The sequence below is a fragment of the Aquarana catesbeiana genome, linkage group LG05, assembly GCF_042186555.1.
Source record: "Aquarana catesbeiana isolate 2022-GZ linkage group LG05, ASM4218655v1, whole genome shotgun sequence".
Classification (NCBI taxonomy): Eukaryota; Metazoa; Chordata; class Amphibia; order Anura; family Ranidae; genus Aquarana; species Aquarana catesbeiana.
This window is the reverse complement of record NC_133328.1, coordinates 207,131,547-207,156,616: the sequence shown is the minus strand read 5'-3', so window position 1 is coordinate 207,156,616 and position 25,070 is coordinate 207,131,547. Positions and strand designations below refer to the sequence as shown.

Sequence of the window (25,070 nt, the reverse complement as noted above, 5' to 3'; positions counted from 1 at the left end):
CCTTTTGTTTTGTAGGAGCTTTATTTGAAGTCTACAAAACTTAATCTTCATTCACTGCAGGCCCGGTGCACTGCTTAAAAATGCAGCATGTTTGCGTTTTACCGCAGCATGCCGCAGAGATGGGCTGCATTGCATGGGGAACAATTGTTTTCTTTGTGTCCCTTTGGTGACAGACGTTATACCATGTGGTAAAACATCTGTCACCACTTATACTGTTGTATGCAAAAGGTTAGGAACCCCTGACAATTTCCATGATTGTCATTTATAAATATTTGAGTGTTTGGATCAGCAATTTAATTTTGATCTATCAAATAACTGAAGGGAACAGTAATATTTCAGTAGTGAAATTATGTTTATTGGATTAACAGAAAATGCGCAGTATGCATCAAAACGAAATTGGACAGGTGCATAAATTTGGGCACCCCCAACAGAAAAATCACATCAATATTTAGTAGAGCCTCCTTTAGCAGAAATAACAGCCTCTAGACGCTTCCTATAGCCTGTAATGAGTGTCTGGACTCTGGATGAATGTATTTTGGACCATTCCTCCTTACAAAACATCTCCAGTTCAGTTAGGTTTGATGGTTGCCGAGCATGGACAGCCCGCTTCAAATCGACCCACAGTTGTTCAATAATATTCAGGTCTGGGGACTGGGATGGCCATTTCAGAACATTGTACTTGTTTCTCTGCATAAATGCCAGAGTAGATTTTGAGCAGTGTTTTGGGTCGTTGTCTTGTTGAAATATCGAGCCCCGGCGTAATTTCAACTTTGTGACTGATCCCTCAACATTATTCTCAAGCATCTGCTGATATTGAGTGGAATCCATGCGACCCTCAACTTTAACCAGATTCCCAGTACCGGCACTGGCCACACAGCCCCACCAAATTTTACTGTGGGTAGCAAGTGTTTTTCTTGGAATGCTGTGTTTTTACCGCCATGCATAACGCCCCTTGTTATGACCAAATAACTCAATCTTTGTTCCATCAGTCCACAGCACCTTATTCCAAAATGAAGCTGGCTTGTCCAAATGTGCGTTTGCATACCTCAAGCGACTCTGTTTTTTGGCGTGTGTCCAGAAAAGGCTTCTTTCGTATCACTCTCCCATACAGCTTCTCCCTGTGCAAAGTGCGCTGAATTGTTGAAGGATGCACAGTGACACCATCTGCAGCAAATTTATGTTGTAGGTCTTTGGAGGTGGTCCGTGGGCTGTTTTTGACCGTTCTCACCATCCTTCGCCTTTGCCTCTCCAATATTTTATGTGGCCTGCCACTTCTGGCCTTAACAAGAACTGTGCCTGTGGTCTTCTATTTCCTCACTATGTTCCTCATAGTGGACCCTGACAGCTTATATCTCTGCAATAACTTTTTGTAGCCTTCCCCTAAACCATAATGTAGAACAATCTTTGTTTTCAGGTCATTTGAGAGTTGTTTTGAGGCCCCCATGTTGCCACTCTTCAGAGGAGAGTGGATGCCCCTGTCTATGAAGTTCAAGGCTTAATGAGCTCACCAAACCAATTATGTGTTCCAGTTAATCAGTGCTAAGTAGTTACAGGTATTCAAATCAACAAAATGACAAGGGTGCCCAAATTTATGCACCTGTCTAATTTCGTTTTGATGCATATTGCGCATTTTCTGTTAATCCAATAAACCTCATTTCACTACTGAAATATTACTGTGTCCTTCAGTTATTTGATAGATCAAAATGAAATTGCTGATCCAAACACCCAAATATTTATAAACTTTTGCATACAACTGTAGTGTGAATTGACCCTAAGAGCCCATACACCCAGGAGAATGGGAAATAATCCCAAGGAATAGGCAAAATCCGCGATTCTATATAAAAAAAAAAAAAAATGGTGCTCTCTTCACACCTCTTCCTCTTCTACTTCAAAGGATTTGGATGGATGGCAGCTGCTCTGTGTTCTTCCAGGTCATCCAGATCTCAAGGACCAATTTATTATCCTTCTGGTTGTCGAAGTCCAAGTTCTGAAGGACAAATGCATATCTGAATTGGTTATTCCCATTATACAAAAACTGTGAAATCTATTTTTCACATGGTCTGTCAGTGTACGTGAAAGGCACACTTGGTGCAAGACAAGAGGCTTTCTCCAAAGAAAATAAATACTTGTGGGATGAATCTCTGCGTTTCAACTGATGAATCTGAACCAGCATTTGGCCCACAGCACCATCAAGGGTCAGGTCTTCTCTTCACACTTATGACCTTATACCATTTTTAGATATTTGTGCAGGGTGTCTCCCATGTTTCTCTTCATGGTCACTCCCTTGTGACTTTGGGATCGAAATACTGTACGTCCTCATACTGTAAAAAAAAAAAAACACCTTTTCTGGTCTTGCACAAGAACAATATGGTACTGAGGCCTAGAACTTCCTTCCTTCCTAAGGTCTTTTCTGCCTTCTACCTCAACTAGGACATCTTTGTGCCATCCCTCTTTTTCAGCTCTTAATAGAAGGAGCTTTAGGAAGTCCTCAGTTGCATTTTTGTGGGCCTGTTAGCATTTTGTTTGCTGTTTCTCACCCATTAGTTGGACTTCTTTTGAACGTCTAGACAGTACAAGACTGTGTCCCTAAATGGAGGAAATAGAAATTTAAAATTTTTGTACTCGTTGTAAAATCCTTGTCTTGGAGTTCATAGTGAGAATCAGGTTCCACCCCTCTGTGCTTTGCACTCTCCATTTCCCAGCTCATGGACTCTCGCCTCCTCCATGAATTCCTTATTCATACCAGGGCCACCAGCCCAGGAGTTGTTCTGTATGCAGTTCCTTGATGTACAAATGCCTGTGGCTTTTGCTGGTGCGGAAAGAACAAGAGGGGGCAGTAATGGTGAAATGGTAAAAGAATCTGTGGGGAACCATTAAGCAAAAAAGCAGAGGGCTGCTGTAAGAGTTGTAACATGTTTGCACTTGGGACCTGTATAGTTAGTAAATCCTCTCCATATTAATAAAAAATAGTCTATTTGACCTGTATATTCATTCCTACTTTTTTTTTGCATTTTAATGTGCAGTCAAGACTGAAGTCTCAACACCAATTTAATGCTTAATTTCCTGTCTTTTAGGACCGTTTACCTCTTGCTGTTGTGGGTAGCAATACTATCATAGAAGTGAGTGGCAAAAGAGTAAGAGGAAGACAATATCCATGGGGAGTTGCGGAAGGTGAGAATACACCCCAAAACCCACAAGGGTTTAGGTTTTTTTATTTCATTACCCTGTCTCTGATGTAGTTACTATATTTACATTCCACATTCCTCTTGCGCTGTTGAACCAGATTGTATGTCCTTGTTTCCAAGGATAGTCTCATCCAAAATATTTATTGTAACTTTCGACACAGAGAGCAGAGTAAAGTTGAAATTCCAAGAAAGGTTCTTGTTTTTCTCACACTCCATTTAATCATAATATGGTTTTGTAGCTGGCTTCTTGCATGGTTTATCTGGGATGTTTATGCGCAAACCATTTTAATCTTGACCATATTTTTTATTCCTGTTTTGGCACTTTCGTCATTCGCGTTAACGTAATACAATATTTCTCCTTGCTAGTGACAATGTGCATTTTGCTTTAGCTGAGTTATAACACAGATATATTTGCAGATCCACAGAATGTTAAATAGGTGTAACAAAGACAAAAGTTTAATGCAGGGGCTTGACTTTCCCTGACAAGTGACCAAGTCAACTGCAATTCCACTGTCCAAAGATACAGCTTTAGTGGCCACAAAGTGGTTGTAAACCCACAAAACAAAACAAAAAAACAAAGAAAAAAAAACCCCGCAAGGCAAAGGCATAATGAGCTAGTATGCATAGCATACCAACTCATTATGAAATACTCGCCTTCGATTGAAGCCCCCGTAGCGGTCCCCGTACACCGCTCTGGCCGGCGACATTGCTCCCGGAGTTACTTCCAGGTATCGCGGGCTCCGGTGCTGTGATTGGCCGGAGCCGCGATGATGTCACTCCTGCCCATGCACGCAGGAGCTGCCAGTAATGGCACACTAGCTGAAGCAATGGCACAAACGTGCCGTTGCTTCAGTGCGCATGTGTCGATGACATTGTCACATGCTGATACAGGGGATACCTCCTAAACCATGCAGGGTTAGGAGATATTCGGGGTAGCTACAGGTAAGCCTTATTATAGGCTTACCTGTAGTAAAAAGTGGTCTGTAAGGGTTTACAACCACTTTAAATTGCGCCCTTTTTGGAAAGGAGAATGGAAATTGATGGTCCCTAGCAATGCACACAAGTCCCCTTCTCCTAATGCATCTTGCCTGGATTGTATCTAACAAAACACTGGCCACCACTGGATTGTATCTAGTTTGTTCTCTATAGTCAACACTTGTGCAAGATGCCTAAATCGCCTTTTATGGCATTCTCAGTTGGGAAAGGGGAGCAGTTGCACCTCAAGGATACTCGTGATGTTTGTACTTTCTTTGCAGTTTTTTTTTTTTTTTTTCTTTTTTTTCCATAGCTCATGTCCATAAATGAGAATGGAAACCTAGATTGAGTAGTAAACCTAATGCTTTGTCTACATGTTTTAGCCTGGCCCTAAAGGCCAATTCACACTAGTGCAGTGACCAGCGTTTTTCCGCACTGGAAGAATGCCAAGCGCCTCTAGAACACATTCGTCCTACTCGCATTGCAACGCAGCCCAGCATGTTTGCATTTTATCACAGTGCACTGGAAAGATCACATGTCACAGTACAGCAGAGCAGCTCATCACGCTTTTGTGCACTTCAAATAAAGTTTGTTAAAAAAAAAAAAGTAGCTGTGTCATGCGCTGAATTGTGTACCACACTGCTCACTGCAGCCAGAACAGAATTGGCAGACGTCTCAGCACAAAAGACCAGGCACTGAGACAACTGCCTCATGTTGGCTAGCACAGAAAGAAGACTGCAATGGTTTATGCACTGTTCCAGCTGACAAAGTAAATGTTCTGCATTTAAAATGAGTCTATCCCTTTTTCTTTTTTTGAAAAGGAGTTCACATCCATTCACACTAAGATTTTGCAACAAGATGGTGAATCTCTGTGAATTAAAAAGTGCTTCCAACGATTGACAGTGCTTACTGGGGATGATCCTATGTGGCCCAGTTCTGCTAGAGCATTGCAAAAGGATGCTCATATCTTTCACTATTGCAAAAGTCATTCAGTGTACGGGCATCCTTTCCCTCAATATTCCAATATTGACCTCACATTCCTGCTTTTTGCATATAAATATTTATCTTTGGTAGGGATGAGCCGAACATACCTGGGGTTCAGCAAACCTTACTGAAGTTCAGGTGCCAAATCTGACCCCATTGTAGTTAATAGGAGCCAAATGTTAAACAATAATGACCATAGTTGGTAAACCCTCTCCCTATTAAAGAAAATCCATCTATAAATGCTGAATTCCTTTAAATAACATGCCTGGGGGAAACCCTTAGGCTGGGTCCACACCTATGAAAATTGGATGCGGAGAAACCTGTTGAGTGTCTGACCTTAAACAATGCTGTTGAAGTAGCAGATTTTCACTTAGTTTAATAAACAAGGCAAAACTGTATTTACTTTGTATAGCCAATCGTGTACTAGTGAAAATTTTCACTTGACAGTGATTGGGTGATTGAAGTGTATGCAGCTTTAACCTACTCATTAAGCTAAATGAACATACACTACCCATAGTGGCCATTTACTTTGTAGAAGCAAAATTATGAAAGCCTTTTAATTAAAACTACCCATATGAGTAATGCACCTTTTTTTTTTTTTTTTTTTTTTTTTTTTCCCAATCTTTGTCAAAACATTTTCAATAACACTTTATCAAACACATATACATCCAAATGATAAAACAATTCTATTATTTTTTATCAGAACCTTATTCAGATTTCTTTTTCACTTTAAGTCTTCATACTATTAAATCAAGGATGTAAAACCTATATTTTATAGCCTAACTACCCGCCCACATCCCCTCATTCATGCCCATTCATACAAAAAAAAAAAAAAAAAAAATCCCCTTTTAGAGGGGGTCTCTTCCTGTTTATGTTCTTCATTCTTTCTAAATTGTCCTCAGCAGTCTCGAAGAGGCTCTGAACTCCTCCCATCTAGCACATATATTTAATGTTTGTTTTTTTAACCCTTCTTCTATTATCATTCTTTCTTCCAGGGCACGCATCTCCGTCATCTCACATTCCCATTCAATAATGGACGGCGCAAGTGTATTTTTCCTTTTTCTTGCTATAACAGTTCGAGCCGCTGTCAAAAAATATTTCAAAATTCCCTTTTTTATGTTTTTTATTGATCCTGGCATCATAGATAATACTGCCACTTGTATTTCTGGATACAGTTTGGTCCCAGTCAGTGCTCTAAAGATCTCAAATATTTTTTGCCAGAATGGTTGGATTTCTGAGCAATAGTACCAAATATGTGACATTGTACCTTGAGCTAAATGACATCTCCAGCAGATGTCCGTATTGTCCGGATTCATTTTATGTAGGTCCACTGGGCATTTATACCATCTAGCTAAGATTTTGTAATTTCTTTCCTGATGTTTAGCCGAGTAATGCACCTTTTTAGGCTGGGTTCACACTGATGCGAATTAGATGCGTGTTTCACTGCATGCAATTCACATGGTATGAGACTGAACAGCTCTCTATGGAGCCAGTTCAAATATCTCCGCTGCGGCTCTGGTGCGAATTTGCACAGAGGTACTGTGCGTTTTTTGGTTTGTTTCAGGTCTGAATTCAGCCCAAAAATTCAGGCTGAAATTGGACCTGAACAGGGACACACCAGACCCCTGTTGTGAGCCACATGTGGCAATAAAGGATGTGCATAACTTACTACTACAGCAAAATCAACATTTATGCTCCTTTCACACTTGTGCGACTTGTCTTGCGACTTGGGACTGCAAAGTCGTATCTCATGATTTCCGATAAGTACCATTCATATCTGTGCGACTTCAAGTCGAAATGACTTCAAAGTAGTCCCTGCACTACTTTGGTTCAACTTTGATGCGAGTTGAGGTCCATAGATCTCATGTTTACACAGGCATTCCCTGAAATCGCGGCCGCAAAATCGCGCAACCTTCAAGTCGTGGCAGTGTGAAAGGGGCTTTACAAAGAAAAGAACTGCAGTTTGCCTTTGTTTAAATAAAATAAAAAAAAAAAACACTGACCAATAGACAAGTCAGATTCCATCGCTACACTCCCAGTGGCTCCTTCTACTAAATGTAAACAAACAGGTGGGGTATACCCAGTGATGTCCAAATATGGCAATGTCAGCAACAATCCCTGCCCCCTTGCTTACAAGGCTGGGAATTCCTAGCCAGCAAATGGATGAGACAGAGTGACATGACTGGTTGTTAAGGAGTGCTGATACCTACTGCTTCCTTAACCACTGACGGCGAATAAAGGAAGCTGTCATTTATAGTAGTGGTAGAAAAACCACTGCTGTATAGGACGTTTGGCTTCTGCCCATCCCCTAATCCTGGGTTACCTATAATCCACAAACCTGAAAACTGTATTTTTTCTCTTTGAGAACACCGTGGCAATCTTCTTTTTTCTTTCTTAATAAAAAAAAAACAAAGTCTCACAACAAATGGCTTTGGAGCTCAGATTGATGATGCTAAATAGGACAATGTATGCTGTAAGCAAATGTGTCACTTGCATTCCCCCTCTTTCTTCCATCTACAGCTGTGCAAGCTGCATTGAAGCAACACTAAGCTCTGTTTAAAAAAAAAAAAAAAAGGTTAATCTTTCATAACATGTTACAACCATATCCGGGGTGCAGCATGTTACTAAAGGAACAGACCCTGCACCTGCTGTCACAATTTAAAAAAAAAAAAATGGGAATGGGAGAGGTACAACTACCATCAACCTTTGCGGCTGACTGCTTGTAGTTCTCAATGAACTACCAGAGCGCTAATGAGCACTCTAGGTAGTTAATTGGCTGTTCTTGTCATTCTGTAACTGCCTGCCTGTATGACAAAACGTGCAAATGTGCACAAAACACGCAAATGGTGTGCCTCCATTAATTTCTATGGTAATAGAAACACGCAAATCTGCCCAATTTGAGCGATTAAAAAGAGCTCCAGAACTTGTTTGAGCTTCAGGCATTAAATAAGACAGCAGCAGCACAATAGGGTAAGCACCCAAAATTAGTATTGCCACCTTTTTATTATTTTAAAGTGCCTCTTCTGATCTACAATATTGTACCATTTGCAATTTTTTTTTTTTTTTTAAACTGCAGAATGGTAAAAAGGCATATGCCATACAGAGCAAGTATTCTTTATAACATTAGAGAAGCTTGGGTCATGAACGTTCACTTAACAGGCCTTTGTGATCTCTGCTTGAAACCTTGTCTCTTTATTTCGTCCACAGAATGTGGAATAAGTCATTTCAGGGATTGAACTACTTAAACAGAGGAAGTACTTTGGCTCTTTGATGTGTTAGGCTGGCAGGAAACAGAGCTCTGGCATGAAAAATCAAACAGCTGCACTAAAAGAACAACTTTAACTTTCAAGTTTTGGCAATCCGATACCTTTTTGTTTCATCTTTTAGTTTTTCTTTCCTTGATTCGGTAATATTTCAGCGGGAGGGAAATTGATCTTACTTCATGTTAGGCATTGCAGTTCTCCTTTTGGCGTCTTTATCCACCAAGTTTTGCATTGAGGGAACGGTGTAGTATAATTTTAGTATGTTTCTATACAGATGTGTATGACAAAACACAAGGCTAGTTTTAGAGATCTGGTTGATTTAAATGGGCCATTATCCTTTTATAGAACTCTATTCAACTATTCTGGAGACAGTGCAGGTTTTCAGTTTCACACTTGCTCATTGTTGAATTTTATTTTGTATTTAGTACAGTAAGCAGACCTTACTATTTTCTCTGGATGTTTAGACTCCAAACATAGCAAGTCAGTGTACCAAAAAAAAAATTGTATTACGTCTTTCCAGTCCTTAGATGTATTTGCTGAATTCGTTCTCCTTTTTTCTCAGGCTTTTCCTTTTTCACCTGGTATTGATGTGAAGACTTTTTGTGCTTTCTTTTAAAGGATAAGTACACCTTTGGGAACATGTTACATGTTCCACCTGTTTTCACTTCTCACCAGTGGGGCTCCTCCTACATGTCTACGTCATTCATTCACAGAGATCTGTGACTGAATAAACTACACGTACCAACACCCTTTGTGGCTGAAGTCTTGTAGTTCTCAATAAACTACCAGAATGCTAGTGAGCACTCTAGGTAGTTCATTGAGCCTTCCTGTCATTGCATAACTGCCTGCCCCAAACAAGCGGACAGCTACACCGACAGTCTGCAGGAACCTGAGATTTACAAGTTTTTTAACTATATGCACATTTTTTACCTGCAAAAAAAATTTGCATTTATTACTTTACCTTTCTTAAAAAAAAAAAAAAAAATTCTGGCAAGATTATTTGGTATTTTCTGTACTTGTAAAAATGGTCTTAGCCTGAAGATGTAAAACCAGTGCAGTCACCACATCTAAGGACTGGTAGGCTGCAATATAATCCGTTTTTTTTTATTATATGAGGTGGGGTTTAGATACTTTTTAATTAGGACCCATGTTTTTTTTTGTGTATGAATGCAATAAGCACAGATTGTAAAGCTTAGTACATACGGGCTGAATGTCGGGCAACATCAACTGGTTCAGTAGAAACAGGCTGACACGCAGCCTGTGTGTACTGCAGGCGGTCCGACAGAAGCCGGTGACTTACCGAAAAAGTTCCCCCGGCGGATAAGGACCCCCTGTACTGCGCATGCGCAGCGATTGCGTGGTATGAAGCTTGCCGAAAAAGTTCCCCCGCAGCGCTTGCGCAGTATGAAGCTTCCTGAAAAAGTTCCCCCGGCGGAGAACTGCAGAACATACACAGCTGAGAGTCAGCTGTACACCGCGCCTGCGCAATGAACACCACGCGCCTGCGCAATGAACACCACATTCTAACAGACTCTCCCGATGCTACCAGACAATGCCGCACGCTCCCAATGCTCGTGCAAACAGCTCTGCCCTTTAATATTCGACCTCTTCTGTAGCATCCACCCCTTACCACGATATGACAGTAATACACCTGCCCCTTACAAAGTAGCACGATCATCGAGAGCGTGCAGCAGTGTTGAGCTCAATGTCCTGCTCAGTGCACAGCTGCCGTCTACAGCTGACTCACAGCTGACTGTTCAGCTTCGGCGATTTTCGGCGGCTCCCTTGTTGTTTGTACTGCACAAGCGCTGCGCCTGCGCAATACAGGGGGGTCATTATCCGCAGAGGGGAACTTTCTCGGCAGAACACCGGCTTCTGTCAAAGGGGCATGACCAAAAAGGATCATCTGGTTGGCTCCTAACTCTTCTAGGCCAAAGACTAATGTAGTTCTGTTCTTAATAATCTAGTGTTCTATAAACAACACACATTCTTTTGAAATTGATGTCAGGACAGTTAACCATCTTATCTTCTCCTCCCCCATGTGCTTTTGTTGACATCAGACAGACCCCTATCAGTGTGAATGATGACCTGCAAGCATATAATCAAGTTGATCATTCGATCTGCTTCCTTAGAATGCAGCTTTTGTTGATAGTTGAACTATGTTAACTTAAGCCCCGTATACACGGGTCGAATGTCAGGAGTTGACGGGCAGTTCAAAAAATAAAAAATGTCCAACGTTCGGCCCATGTGTATGTCAGTCTCCGACAGAAGCTGGCCGTGCATGCTGGAAAACCAACAGCCGACCAACTACCGATCAACAATCTCGGAACACAACAGCTCAGCGGGGGGGGATCGCTGAACCAACCTCGCATGAAAAAAAACTACTGTGTAGCCAGCTTTTAGTATATGTACGCTTTTTGGTCACCAGTACAGATAGAGGACCATTAAAAATAGAGGGTTGAATCTCCGTGCAGGGGGACAGATGGTATAACCCTTCACCACTCTCTCCAAAAGGTTCTAAAAAAAGTTTGGCCTAGAGATCTGCTTTAAGTCAAGTTTATTCTCATAACAGTGCCCACGAATGTGTTAGAAGCTTAATGTGACCTAACGACTAGATTGTGTGGCAATTCCACCGTAATGGCGTATATGATGACTTAAAACTCTTTGCTTGGAAAAATGGCTGCCTTTTCTTCTGTCTGATTACATTCACAAGCAGCATTGTACCACATGCATAGGGCAGCCCATTCATTTCGGTGGGCTGCTCCACACACGACAAAGGCAAAGTAGTTCATGGGCCTTTTTAGGCCCCTTTCACATTGAGGTGCTTGAAAACTGCCCATAAAAAGCCGGGTGCTTTTGAGGTGTTAGTGGTGCGCTTTTTTTAAAGGTCACGTGACTTAAAAGAACCATTTTGAAACGCTTTTTGTGCGCTTTAAGCGCTTCCCATTCATTTTAATGGAGAGGGGCGCTTTTGCTCCAAAGATGCTTGCAGGAGTTTTTTCACCACCCCATTGTAAAACCATTCATTGATTTTATTTTTTTAATAGAAATATGTTTTTGGAAGCTTTTCAGGTGTGTTTTTTCTTTGCGTGAAAGCACCTGAAAAGCGCCTCAGTGTGAAAGGGGTCTTAAACTAGAGCTGTGCACATTTGTTTTGCTACAATTATTGCTATAATAATTGCTAGATTTACATGCACCAGTTATTTTTGCATTGCCCTTTAGTTTTCTGCACCATAAATAAACAAATCCGTACACTAAATCTTCATTTCATTGTTTACATCAAATGTAATTACAGCAAAGAAGCTGCTGGTAGATGTTCAGGAGGCAATCCTGCGTCTTAACTTTTTTTTTCTTTAGAACAGTGGTGTCCAGACTGTGCCCCTAGGGCTGGATGTGGCCCTTTGCTTGCTTTTATCTGGCCCTTGGGGCATTATATCCCACCACTGTCAGCAGAGAGCCATAGTTCCTGCCACTTTATTCCTCCCACTGACACCAACGATGGCCCATTATTCCTCCCACTGACACCAGCGTTTGGCCACTATTCCTCCCACTGACACCAACGATGGGCCGCTATTCCTCCCAATGACATCATTTTCTACTCCCATTGGCCAAAGTCGGGCCCCCCTAAATTTTAAAAGACTGTAAACTGGCCCTTTGTTTAGAAAGTTTGGAGACCCGAGTCTCTAGAAAGACAGTTTTTATAATTGGGCTAATGTTTCAAAACTGCGAGCCAAGCATTTGGCCGGTGGTTGCTGTGAGGCCTAATTGAATTGAATAGGCAAGTTTGACAGGTTGGTGTCTGTCGATTCAACATACTGCGTTCATTTTTCAGTGACACAAAGCATCAAGGCTGTGGCATGGGAATGGCTTCTTCCGGCTATTTAGTCTTTAGATTTGCTCAGCCGCCTGTTTGTACCACATACCCAGATGCAGCTGTAAGGCCAATGTGCCATCATCAGGAAGTGGAAACAAAAATTTTGTTTAATAGGACCCCTTTCACACTGGGGCACTTTTCAGGCATTTTAGCGCTAAAAATAGGATCATCTGGTTGGCTCCTAACTCTGTAAAGCGTCTCTCAAGCCAGCCCAGTGTGAAAACCTGAGTGCTTTTACACTGGGGCAGTGAGCTTACAGGACGGGAAAAAAAAGTCCTGCAAGCAGCATTTTGGGGCGGTGTGGGAGTGGTGTATACACCGCTCCTGCACCACCCCTGCCTATTGAAATGAATGGGAAGCGCTGCTAAAGCGCTTCGGCAGCACCGCAACACGGGCTCTATTAACTGTTTCTTTGGCTGCTAGCGGGGTTAAAAGTGCCCCGCTAGCGGCTGAAAAGCGCCGCTAAACTAGCAGTGCTTTACCGCTAATGCCCGGCCTGCCCCAGTGTGAAAGGGGTCTAAATGTGAGATGATTTTGTATCGGCACACAGAGCTTTATCCTTTTGTGATTTTTAGTCGGGGGAGGCACTTTTTTGGGATTATTTCACAAATCTCTATTCTCTTATTATAACGAGTGGAATTTCTGATTACCTACCCACTCACACATAAAAGTGACAGCCTCTTCTGCAGTTTAATTTCTGCAAGGCTGCAGCATTGCCAGAAAAAAAACCTGTGTCCCCTGTTTGTTTTAATCCCTTTGCTGCACTGCCATAACACAACTACAGTGGTGGCAGTAAAAGGAAGCCTATGATTTAATCAGTAACCATCCAAATCTTTCTTCCCCATCCTGGAGATCTGAGGGATTTCTAGAAGGTGCTGCAACTGCAGACTAATAGTAAATGTCACAAAAGTAATGGCAGGACTTTTCATTTTGGAGGCTTAAAAAAAAGACAAGATCACTTAAAAATGTTTGCTCTGTAAAATTTCACTTGGGTACATGTTTGGAGCTCTCCAATAATGTTCATTGCACAATATGGGTGGTTAGCCCTTGCCTGGACCACACATAAATGTCAGATTTGATTATCAACTTGTACTCCCTGACAAGTTCCAGAGGTCTTAGGTGGTGTGATCTACATGTGTACTGGCAACCTAAAGTTGAAGTATTGTATTTATGAACAGTGATTACCATGTCTAGTTGCTGGATAAGTCACCTCTAATGTGGACGCAGACAAGTCTGAATTGTTCACAAGAGCACAATGTACGCATTCTTTGTATGCCTCTATCTCTGGTGGTGCAAGGCTGGTTGTGGATCCAAATGATGACTGTCTTTTCTGATTCAGAGAGAGCATTGTGTCAGTAGCTTGTCGATATGCAAACAACATGTAGACATGTTTTCTTATTTTGCGTTCTGCATGCGGGGGAAGAGGGGTAGGGTTGTTGTAAAATGTTGCTTTATTTTAAACAACTTAATCATGTTCTTATTGTCAGTGCTTGTAATGTGACAGTAAGTGTATGTAAAAATGACATGAATTCTGTTGGAGACTGTTTCGTTTCCTTTACAATTCTGTTTTTACCTTCCTTTACAGTTGAAAATGGTGAACACTGTGACTTCACTATTCTGCGGAACATGTTGATAAGGTAAACACCTCTTTGGCAAATATTTCACAGCATCGTGAAGCATCTATAGCATACATGACTGCACCTTACTGAAACACGGTCCTGTATATTTAATCCAATGCATTTACATCATACCTCTATTGTCTGATAAGACAGAATAATGTCTGTTACCGTATAATAAATTGTGCCTAAACGGGGGGTGGGGGGAGAACAGCACGTCACGTCACTTCACCTGTATGTGTGTGTGTGGTGTGTTAATGCACCATGTGCACCTATTACGTGCTGGGTTCCTTTCTTCACAGTTATATCTCTGCTAGAACTGAATACAATTGCTGGCAATGGCTGAGAGAGATTATTGGCAGTTTTTATATGTTTTTTAGAAATGTGTTTTCTGCCAACTACCAGCTGGACTTTTTACTGGCACATGTCGCAGACTTGTTTAGTAATGTTGACACAATTTGATTCCTAATTTTAGGCTGTGCTAATTTTGAAAAGATTACATAGGCACAGACAATATAATCACAGGGTTTAAATAGTATCTCCCAGTCCTTTATTAAAGTGGTTGTAAACCTCTGTTGTGAAATATGAACAAAGCAATATCCCATCTATAGTGTGTACCTGTCTCAATCCAGAGCAGTAAGTGTAGTTTCTGTCTACTGTATCCTTCCACTGCTGTCTGCACGAGTCACTTCTGAATAGTTTTCCTGACACCCAAAAGGTAAAAATGTGACCGGGGAGGGAGCTCCAACATACAGCTTTTGATTGAAGGCCTCAGCTCTGTTCCTGTGTGCTGCATGAAGGGGGGGTGTCCCTTCCCTCCAGTCAGCTCTTACTAGCTTTGCAAAGTGTAAATTCAGCTCAGCTCCCCATGAATGTAGAGAAGAATCCGATAAACAGGTATAACATAAAGTGGCAGGAAAAAGTGTGAAATCTTTGGAATTATCTGGTTTCTGAAGAAGTCACAATATAGATAAACACAAAGTGCTTAACACACAAACAATTGTAATTTCTTGTGACTTTATTGAATACAATCATTAAACATTCACACAGCGAACTCATAGAATAATTACTTCAGAAAAAGCCAATTGGAGTCAGGAGTTTGCCAACCTGGAGTCCAATTATTCAAATGATTTTGGAGGTGTGGTTTAAAGCTACATTGATAAGACACCCAAACATTTTAAGATTGCTGTTCATAAGAAGCATCAGCTGATGTGAACCATGCCTCGCAAAAAAAGCTCTCTGAAGACATATCGTCAAGAGTAGACATATCATCAAGATCTTTGTAAGGCTAGAAAGGGATGCAACGCAATCTCAAAGTGTTTAGGCATCCATCGGTCGACAGACAAACTGTCTATAAATAGAGACAGTTTAGTACTGTGGCGACTCTTCTTGGAAGTGGGCGTCTTGCCAAGATGATTCCAAAGGCACAATGTAGAATCATCAATGAGGTAAAAAAGAACCCACAAGCGACAGCTAAAGACATGAAGACATCACTGGAACTAGCAAACATCCCTGATCATGAGTCTACCATACGCAAGTCTTTGAACATGCAGGGTGTCCATGGCACAGCACCATGGTGATAGCCGCTGCTCTAAAAAAAACAAAAAACATTGTGCACCGAAAGTTTACCAAAGAACACCTTGGCAAACCGCAACACTACTGGGAAATTGTTTTGTGGACTAATGAAACTAAAGTTGAGTTGTTCGGGAAGAAAACTCAGCACTATGTATGGTGCAAAAAGGGCACAGCTTACCAATCTCAGAACATCATCCCATCGATGACTTATTGGGGGAAATCTCATGATTTGGACTTGCTTCGCTGCCTCAGGGCCTAGATCACTTGGCATTATGAAGGGGACAAAAGTAAATCCCCCAAAGACTGGCTTCAGAAAAAGAAAAAAAGCTCCTTTTGGAGTGGCCCGGTCAGTGCTCAGACCCTAACACCATAGAGATGCTGTGGAATGACCTCAAGAGAGCCATTCACATCAGACAACCTACAAATGTGTCTGAGCTGAAGCAGTTTTGTAAAGAGGAACACTCAAAAATTCCTCCTGAACGTTGTGCAGGTCTGATCCAGAGCTACCGAAAGAGCTTACTTGCTGTCGAAGAAAGTTTGAACAACTATTAACTCCAAGGGCTCATATACTTTTTCCTCCAGCACTAAGAATGTTTAATGGGTGTGTGCAATAAACACAAGAAATTTGAATTGTTGGTGTGTTCTCAGCTTATGCACATTTTGTTTGTCTATTGTCACTGATGAGGATCAAATCACATTTTATGGTAAATTACTGCAGAAAGCCAGTTGGTTCACATACTTTTTTTGCCAATGTATATAGGAGGATTTGTTTCATCTCTGTATCTCATGAGGCCAGTTACTTTACTGGGTATATGTAAGGGTTTACAGCCACTTTAAAAAGGATATAAACCCTCCTATCCTTCACAGCTATGGAAGCAGCCATCGTAGCTTCTGTTGAATCTGCAGTTTCCATGGTGCTGCAACATGATCAGTTATGGCAACAGTTAGGGTCGGTTCACACTGAGGCAGCACGACTTACAGCGCGACTGCCTCAGGCGACCCAGGACACGACTCAGCGGTGACTTCTGTATAGAAGTCAATGCAAGTCGCCCCAAAAAGTCGTACAGGAACCTTTTTCTAAGTCGGAGCGACTTGTGTCGCTCCGATTAGAATGGTTCCATTGCAGAGAACGGGACACTACTTGTCAGGCGACTAGGTCGCCTGACAAGTCGTCCCAGTGTGACCTGAGGCTTATGTGATGGCTTGACAGTTCAGAAGAATGTGTAACAACTGATGCTGTTCATAATATTGGTCAAAATTGTCCTTTTATTTGAAAAAAATATGCAGAATCCTTTGTGAATTCAAATTGCTGAAATTACTTTGTCTTAATTTGGCTTTTTGCGAATACTATTGTGTATACTGGCAAATAGGAGCAAGTACATTGTTGAACAATCTCATAACCAGTTCTCTTTAAAGGGGTTGTAAATCCTCATGTTTTTTCACCTTAATGCATCCTATGCATTAAGGTGAAAAAACATCTGGCAGTCACCAGCCCCCCCGTTTTTACTTGAGCCCCTTCATCTCTTCGTTGGGCACGCGCTGTCCCTCTCTCAATGGGGTTGATGTCTGTTGATTGGATAGATTGATAGGAACGCGGCCATTGGCTCCCACTGCTGTCAATTAATTTCAATGACTAACTGGGCATTAGTGGTTTGTGCACCAGTATAGCAGCAGATGTATTTTTTTTTTTTTTTTTTTGTAATAGTCATTTCTTTGAGAGTCAGCCAATTTATTATTACTGGGTTATTGGCTACTTGAAATTTCAGCATGGAGATTCAAGGTTTTGGCATGAGTTTAGATATAAGAAATATGGGCACACCAATAAAAACCATTAAAGGAGAAGTAAGACCAGAGTTTTTTTGGACATACTTCTATTGATCACAGGAGTTTTTCAGCCGACAGGGGGCTAAAGCCTGTTCACTGTTGGCTGACATCACTGAGCCGGTCCATGCTCCGGAAAGATCCTGGCCATATGGTTGGTATCTGCCCTGAAGCCTGGACCGGGGTTCTATCGAAAAGTGCCCACGTGTGCGCAGTACAGAAGGGCACTCCAGCTGACTTCCCGATCATCTGGCGTGACGTCACCATGGCGCATGCGCACATCGTAGGAGGCATTTTTCAACGGGATATAGCATTTGATAGGCAGAATTGAAAGCTATGCAAACAGCGGAGGGAGACCGTAGTTATTAGATTGTTCCTCACTGTTGCTGGGCGGGTTTTGTCTGTGTTGCAGGGCGGGTTTTGTCTGTGTTGCAACCCGCCCTTAGACACAGGCAAAACCCACCGTTCAACACACTAAACCCACCCTGCAACACAGACGAAACCCGACCTTGAGCATGCTGTAAACCCGACCTGCAACAGCGAGTAACAACCTAATAACTACAGTCTCCCGCCACTGTTTGCATAGCTTTCAATTCTGCCCATCAAATGCTATCTCCCATCGAAAAATCCTCCTACAATGTGCGCATGTGCTATGGTGACGTCACGCTAGCTGATTGGGAAATCAGCTGGCATGCCGTTCTGTACTGCGCATACGCTGGCATTTTTTTGACAGAGGACACTATGTGATAGAACATTGGCACCTGGCTCAGTCTCTCAGTGATCCACCTGTCCCCTCCACGGCCCAGAATTCCAGTGAACGCTGGAGGAGAGAGCCGGTGACTGACAGCCCCAGCTCACTGCTCAAAGCGGAGGGGGAGAACTGAGCGATCAGCGGTGTTTGATGCTGCATTTACCTAAGTTAGTAAAAATTTTTATTTTTTTTTTTAAAACCCTCAACTTTTCTTTTTTTTAAATAGGTTGAAAAGAAATTAACAAAACCTAATGAATTCTGTTACATTATTTTTTGGTGTGAAAGGGTTGTTTGGTTTTGTTTTCCTACAGGACTCACATGCAAGATCTCAAGGATGTCACCAATAATGTACACTATGAAAACTACAGGAGCAGAAAGTTAGCAGCTGTGACTTACAATGGTGTGGATAACAACAAAAACAAAGGCCAGCTTACAAAGTATGTACCATCTACACTGTATATTCACATCATTGATTTTTCTTGTTCTGTTTACCATCTTTCCATTCCATTTCCTACTCTACCTTGTGACATCATGTTTCAGGCATTTCACATCATTCTGTTCTCTATTTCACAGTCATGTACCATTCTATCTCCCATTGTTGCATGTGTGTCATTACTATCCTAAGAGGCATTCATGTACTACCAGTCGGTATAGCCAAACTAGTTTGCAAGGTTGCGAACGCGTTTATTTGAAGGTTTTACTCATTCTGTGCATTTGATTTATAGCCATCTAGAAGGGATAGGAAAGCTTCATCTTAACATGTTATTATATTTAAAAGAATTGCAAATTGTTGAAACTGTGTTTAAAAAAAAGTGTTAACTTCAGGTCAGGTCTTGGAGTGCTTTGGATGCACTGCAGTGAAAATATGCATACTTGTATGAACAATGTGCAGTGATCAGCGTGACAAGGAATGTGCTGCATAGACTGGTGGATAACTTTATGGTTGGCTTTCTGTGTAGTAGGCTGTCTGGTTTTCATTTTCTTCAAGGCCAGTTAGAGTTCAGGATGTTGTAAAAGTAGGCGTGGTGCTAGAGCATGATTTTGTAGAAATAGCTACACCTTGTGGCTTCTGAAGGAGACTTCATTGTAGAGTAGTGATTGTATTTGATCAGAAAGAACGAACGTTTTTAGCTTCTGCTTTTAATGTAGCTAAATATGTTTGTACCTGTGTGCAGAGTACTGTGAGGATGAGAACAGCAGCAGTACTAGTGTTTTATTTTTCCTGTGGTTGGGAAGGTTTTAGAAAACTAGGTACAAATACATCTGTAGCTCCAATATAAATAAAAATGATTAAGATAATTACTGTAAACATATAATCAAGTCTATGAAAACATTAAAGCACTCTTTGCTGAGGAGGTAAAAACATACTGCACCCTGTAGTCAACAAAAATCAAGATAACTGCGCAAGAAGTCTCTGTATGATCAAGGTCAGAACGATTTCTCCCTGCCTGTCATAGACCGCTATGATGAAATACTGCTGTCTGAGTCCGTTTACATCCCTCCATTTCCCATTGTACACTTCACTTTTGGAGTATGCATTATAAAAGAATCCAACATAGATTTTTGAATACTCCTTAAATTTGTAGTTTTTTTTTTTGTTTTTGTTTTTTTAAAGAAAAAAGCAACCCATGTGTAGCCAACTGAATACAGTTCCATTAGCAAAAACAGAAAGTGCAGGTACACAGCAGGGGTCATATCTGTTCTATGCCTGTGTGAAATATGCAGTTGTGATGACCAGAGTCGCTGCATTAAGATTTGAAATATGGAAATCTTAATGCTGTGACGTGAATGCGGTCCTCTCCATTACTACTATTTAACCTGTTGGAAGCAGAATGTGGTGCATACGTATAAACTCTTCTTTGTGATTGGCAGGGCCAGAAAGCAACTAGGGGAGCTGGCCAATGTACAAACGTTAGGAAAAATATCAATCTGGTGGCTGCTTTAGGACACCATTTCAGTGAAAAGTATAGTAGGGCAAGTCTTCAAACAGTCCCTTATAAAGTTTAATGCCTATTAACTTTTGAATGTTAAGTGAATAATATAAATGCATGTGAACTGATGGCACTGTCACCAATGCACTACTGCACATATTAATTCTTGCACATAATGTAAGCTTTTCTCTCTTTAAATTCTCAAGTAACCAATTTCTGGCCAATATTTGTATGTTTCCACTAACCTGGTGATCGTTGCTTTTTAAGACTGACATTTAATTTACTTGCACACTATATTAAAGTCCTAGATGCACAAATAAAGCTTTTCTTAATTGATTAATTTTGATTATTTGCTTAAATTAAGCATGCTAAGTCCTTGTGTTTTGTTTTTTTGTTTCTTTGTTTTTGTTTTGTTTTTTAGACTTGACACAGTTGAAGGCATGTAAGTGGTTCTTTAAGTTTTTGCATACATTTACTTTGTATAAAGTAATTGGCACAGTTTAAATTGTGATTTTTAGTAGTAGTAATCTTTGTTGTGCTGAGAAAGAACAGACACTGCATAAAAGTAGAACATACTATGAAATACAATCTTAATGTCACATCACTTCCTGACTGAGAAATGCATTATGGTGCTTCCTGCTTACCGATATTAAGCTACAGAGAAAAGTGAGAGAAAAAGGTCATTCCGTGTTCTGTGTGTACATACAGTATGAATATAGTACTGTGCAAAAGTTTTAGGTACTTGTGAAAAATGTTTAAAGTGGTTTTAAAGCCTAATTTTTTTTTTGCCTTAATGCATTACTTGCATTAAGGTAAAAAAAATGTTTGGGAATCAGCTTTGACTGTCTTTGCAAACATACCCAAAATGGTTAGACGCTATTGATCGGGACTCTGTGGGGGCCACACTATTCCTTGTTTTTTATTTTGTTGCAGATTGTTCTTCATCATTTCAGCTGTAGGTTTGGGATCATTGTCATGCTGCAGAAGGAAATTGAGACCAGTTGTATATCTCCATGTGGTGGTATTAAATGAGGATAAGAATCTGCCTTTCCTTCTGATAAGTGACTGTGGCACCAGCTTTGACATAATCACCAAATACATTTGCAGAAATGCAGTCCCAAACAGGCAGGGAAGTACCCCATGCTTGATTGTTGCTTGCAGACATTTTCCAAGTGCCTTTCTCCAAGGCAAGCTGCCTTCTGAAACAAATATTTTAAATTTTGTCTTTTTTCTGCATTTTTGTGTTATTTTGCAACCAAAAAGCCTTTCCCCCACGGTAGGAAGAGGCCAAATGCCTCACCCACACAAGAAAACACAAAAGCACAAAAACCGCTTTTGTGTTTTCTTGTGTGGGTGAGTCATTTGGCTTCTTTCTACCACGGGGGAAAAAAGGCTTTTTGGTTGCAGTGCTTCCACAAAGACCACTTCTGGGAAGACTTCTCTGCATTTGCAGGTAGGTGTACCAGGGCTCTAGTGAGTTGTCATACAGTGCTTTAAGTCATCCTTCAAGTAAGCTTGATGTATTTATTTACTGGGTTAGCAGTGATGAGCCTTGCCCATGTTTTCTTCTGCAGAGGAGCTTGGATGGCTCATCTAAGAAACAACGGTCTGCAAAAAAATTTTTATAATGGGGGGGGAGAGACTGTGTAGAATTTAGGATTACCACTATATGCCTAAAAGAGCCTACACTTTTTTTTTACATGGAAATCTAATAATTTAAAGGCATTCACTTTTTGCAATAGGATAACTCTTAACATGTACTTGTGTGACATACTGATGCAGAGAATGTGACCATCTAAAAAAAAAATCAGTGAACTATCAAGAGCCTAAGACTTTTGCACAATACTGCGTGTGTGTGTATGTGGGGGGGAATGAAAAAAAAGATATTATTCTCTATATCGTTTTGTACCCTCAATGTTAATCAAGGCACATCAATGTTAAAGGATAAGTTCACCTTTGGAACATGTTACATGTTCCACTCGTATTTAGGGTAGAAAATGTAATGTGTTCCAGCTCCTGCCTCCTGTTCCCCGATCACACCCAACCCCCCTGTGACAGCAGGTGGGGAATCCTCTCCTGGCACCAGCTGTCACAATTTAAGTGTGGGGCTTCACCCACACGGCCATGGTATTCATTCACAGAGTTCGGCCACCGTATCCAACGGCTTGTAGTTTTCAATAAACTGCAAGGATGCTGGTGAGCATTCTCATAGTTTTTTGATTCTTTTTGCAATTTGGTAGCTGCCTGCCTGTATCGTAGTCTGCAAGATCCCCTGCAATGTTTTATAGACTGTCCAAAAAAAAATAGTAAATGCAAATTTCTTTTTTTTAACCTGGAAAAAGATGTGTGTGTGTGTGTGTGTATATATATATATATATATATATATATATATATATATATATATATATATATATATATATATATATATATATATATATATATATATAATGTATGTGTGTTAACTTATCCTTTAATCAAAGGACTTTTATGGATATCTGTTACTTCTCTTCAGCCACCAATCAGCACTAGACCTGCCCTTAAAAATGTTGAATAATTTTTTGAGAACATGGCAATACAATAATCTGTGAACAACAGCTACATTTATGTTTTAATGAGGGAAACCTATCATGAGATGAGGTTGTTTTTTCTGACCTCTGTAAATGTATGTTACTCTGCTTTCACAATGACCCTGTTTCTTCAATACTTATCGCTGACCCACAATTGCATATATGGAAATGGACTTCTGACTACTCCCTAAATTTTACTAATCTGCATTCCTGTTCCATGCCAGTGACTCTGTAAAGATTTAAAGCAGAACTCTGGGTTTGGCGAAAAAAATCCCCTATTAGTACACCCTCCTACACAAAGGACTAAACAGTTATTACATTTGTGAAATTCCTTCGAAAAGTCCAATTGAATTTTCAGGAAGTTGGCTCTGTAGTTCAAAAAATGTAGTTCATCATGTATTGTGCCAAGGAGGGGCTGTTATAACAGTGATTATACCATATACTCCCCTCTCTCACTACATTTCCCATGAATTCTTGGGATTGGAGTGAATGTGGGAGGGTACACTAGGCCTGTACATGTTAAATGTGAACAAGCCCTCTTCAGCATAAATCGCACCCCTCATTCTGCAGCCAGCCAGCGATACTACTCAGTAACAAACCGGATTAGGTAGGCTACAGCCTTATGTATGGAAATTTCAAACTTCAGTGCGGTCTCATCAGAGCCCATAAGTGCAGACGGTCTCATCAGAGCCCATAAGTGCAGAGCGGGGATCATTACGAGACACCGGCTGGGTGACAGAGGGGGGATCGCAGGCTGTGACAGATCTTGTATATTAAACGCCGATCATCGTAACGTCCCACCTCCTGGGCCGGCATTGTGATTGACAGCACACTGGTCCAATGCCAGCCCAGAAGACAGGACTGTACGGCGATCAATGTTTCAAATACAAGATCCCCGCTGTGTCACCCGGCTGATGTTTAGTAACTATCCCCGCTCCGCAGTGAGAGATTGGGGGGGGGGGTGCTGGCAGGGAGCAGAGGAAACCACCTCCATAGGGGGTACAGACCGGGTGCTGTGAGACCCCTCCGCCCACTACACATTTGTACCAAGTACAAATCCCTGCTCGCTGTGGAGAACTACATGTGGGCAGTGACAAGACTGCTGGCTGGGGATATTGGAGAAATAGCAACCAGCGCCCTTACAAACCGGATATCACCTGGCAGTAATAGATTTTCTTCAAAATCAGCAGGCTATTGCAGAGGAACTACAAAGCTCAGAAGAACATGGATGCAATAGTCAGTGACGGTAGGAGATCCGCAACAAGGACATGGGGAAAAAAGTTTTCCCCGGTTCTGCTTTATGCCAGTGGATCAATATAACAGGCAGCTGGTGTTTTCAGGAGCACTGTCAGTTCCTGTATGTTATAATTGGTTTACTTTAAGTTGCCTCAACACAGTTTAGGTTTAGGGTTGTCACAGGTAGAATTTGCACTTCTTGGGGAAACAAACGCTTTTAGAACAAGGTATTACAAAGGGCTGTACTGCTGGGGTTTATTTTGCTAGAAATTGGAAAGCCAAATATATCTTGATATGTCAAAAATTTGAATTATTGAAGCTGAACAGAAATCATCTGAAAAAAACTGAATTACTTTCTCTAAGTGGTAGACCGTTTCTGGGAGATATTATCTATAGCTGCTAATTTTACACAGAAGCCGGACAACATAAGATAGGCCACATACAGTTCTGCAGAACTATCTGTCTTTTTAGAATGGTTGTCTGTCCACATGTCAGATGGATTTACTGATACAGAGACATAGACAAGTTAGGAGGTATGATATAATGGTTAGCTCTATCTGGTCCCTTAATTTTAACAATTCAGAAATATAGAGGCGGATCACCAGTGCTTGTGTGTCCAAAGCCATCATTACTCAGAATATGCTTATACAGAGAATTGCTGTATAGGTGATCTCCTAATCCATGCAGTTTGATCTGTGTTTATATCCTTCTGGTGTATTCAGACTGGATGTTGTCTTCTTTAACTGGCAGGTTACTTTGCATTATGGTGGTTATTACCGGGTAGCATCAATACCTCACCATCCCATCTGTTATCATTTTACTCACTTTAAGTATTAAATGTATTTTCATGCTGCCTTTCAGTTACCTATGCTGTCATGTGTTATAGGAGCCCATTGGCTCAGATGGAAGAAGAAAGAAGGGAACATGTGGCCAAAATGAAGAAAATGGAGATGGAAATGGAACAGGTATTTGAGATGAAAGTCAAAGAAAAAGTTCAGAAGCTCAAGGACTCCGAGGCAGAAGTAAGTATATCTTTCATAATCTATTACTAAAAAAAAAAATGTTTAGAAATCCATGAACAATAGTTAAAAGCTTTGCTTAGGCAGCATTGAATCAGCTGTATGTTTGTATTTATAATGGCTGCAGCTTGCAGTTTTATTAATGTGAATGATGATGCTAAAAGGCTTCAAAAGTGTTCTTTAGAGCAGAGTTCTGACTAAATAAAAAAAAAAAATTAAAAGTCAGCCGCTACAAATACTGCAGCTGCTGGCTTTTAATAATCAGACCTGTCC

At 40.9% G+C, this 25,070-nt stretch overlaps 1 protein-coding gene across 1 annotated transcript in view; it reads left to right on the top strand.

Annotated features, from left to right (window-relative positions):
• Positions 1 to 25,070, top strand: part of SEPTIN7 (septin 7) — a gene marked incomplete in the record, with an annotated part of 203,744 nt that overhangs the window by 156,396 nt on the left and 22,278 nt on the right. The window contains 5 exon segments of the mRNA XM_073630520.1: positions 3,075 to 3,171; positions 13,867 to 13,918; positions 18,356 to 18,481; positions 20,397 to 20,417; positions 24,665 to 24,800. Coding sequence (XP_073486621.1) covers positions 3,075 to 3,171; positions 13,867 to 13,918; positions 18,356 to 18,481; positions 20,397 to 20,417; positions 24,665 to 24,800 — 432 coding nt within the window.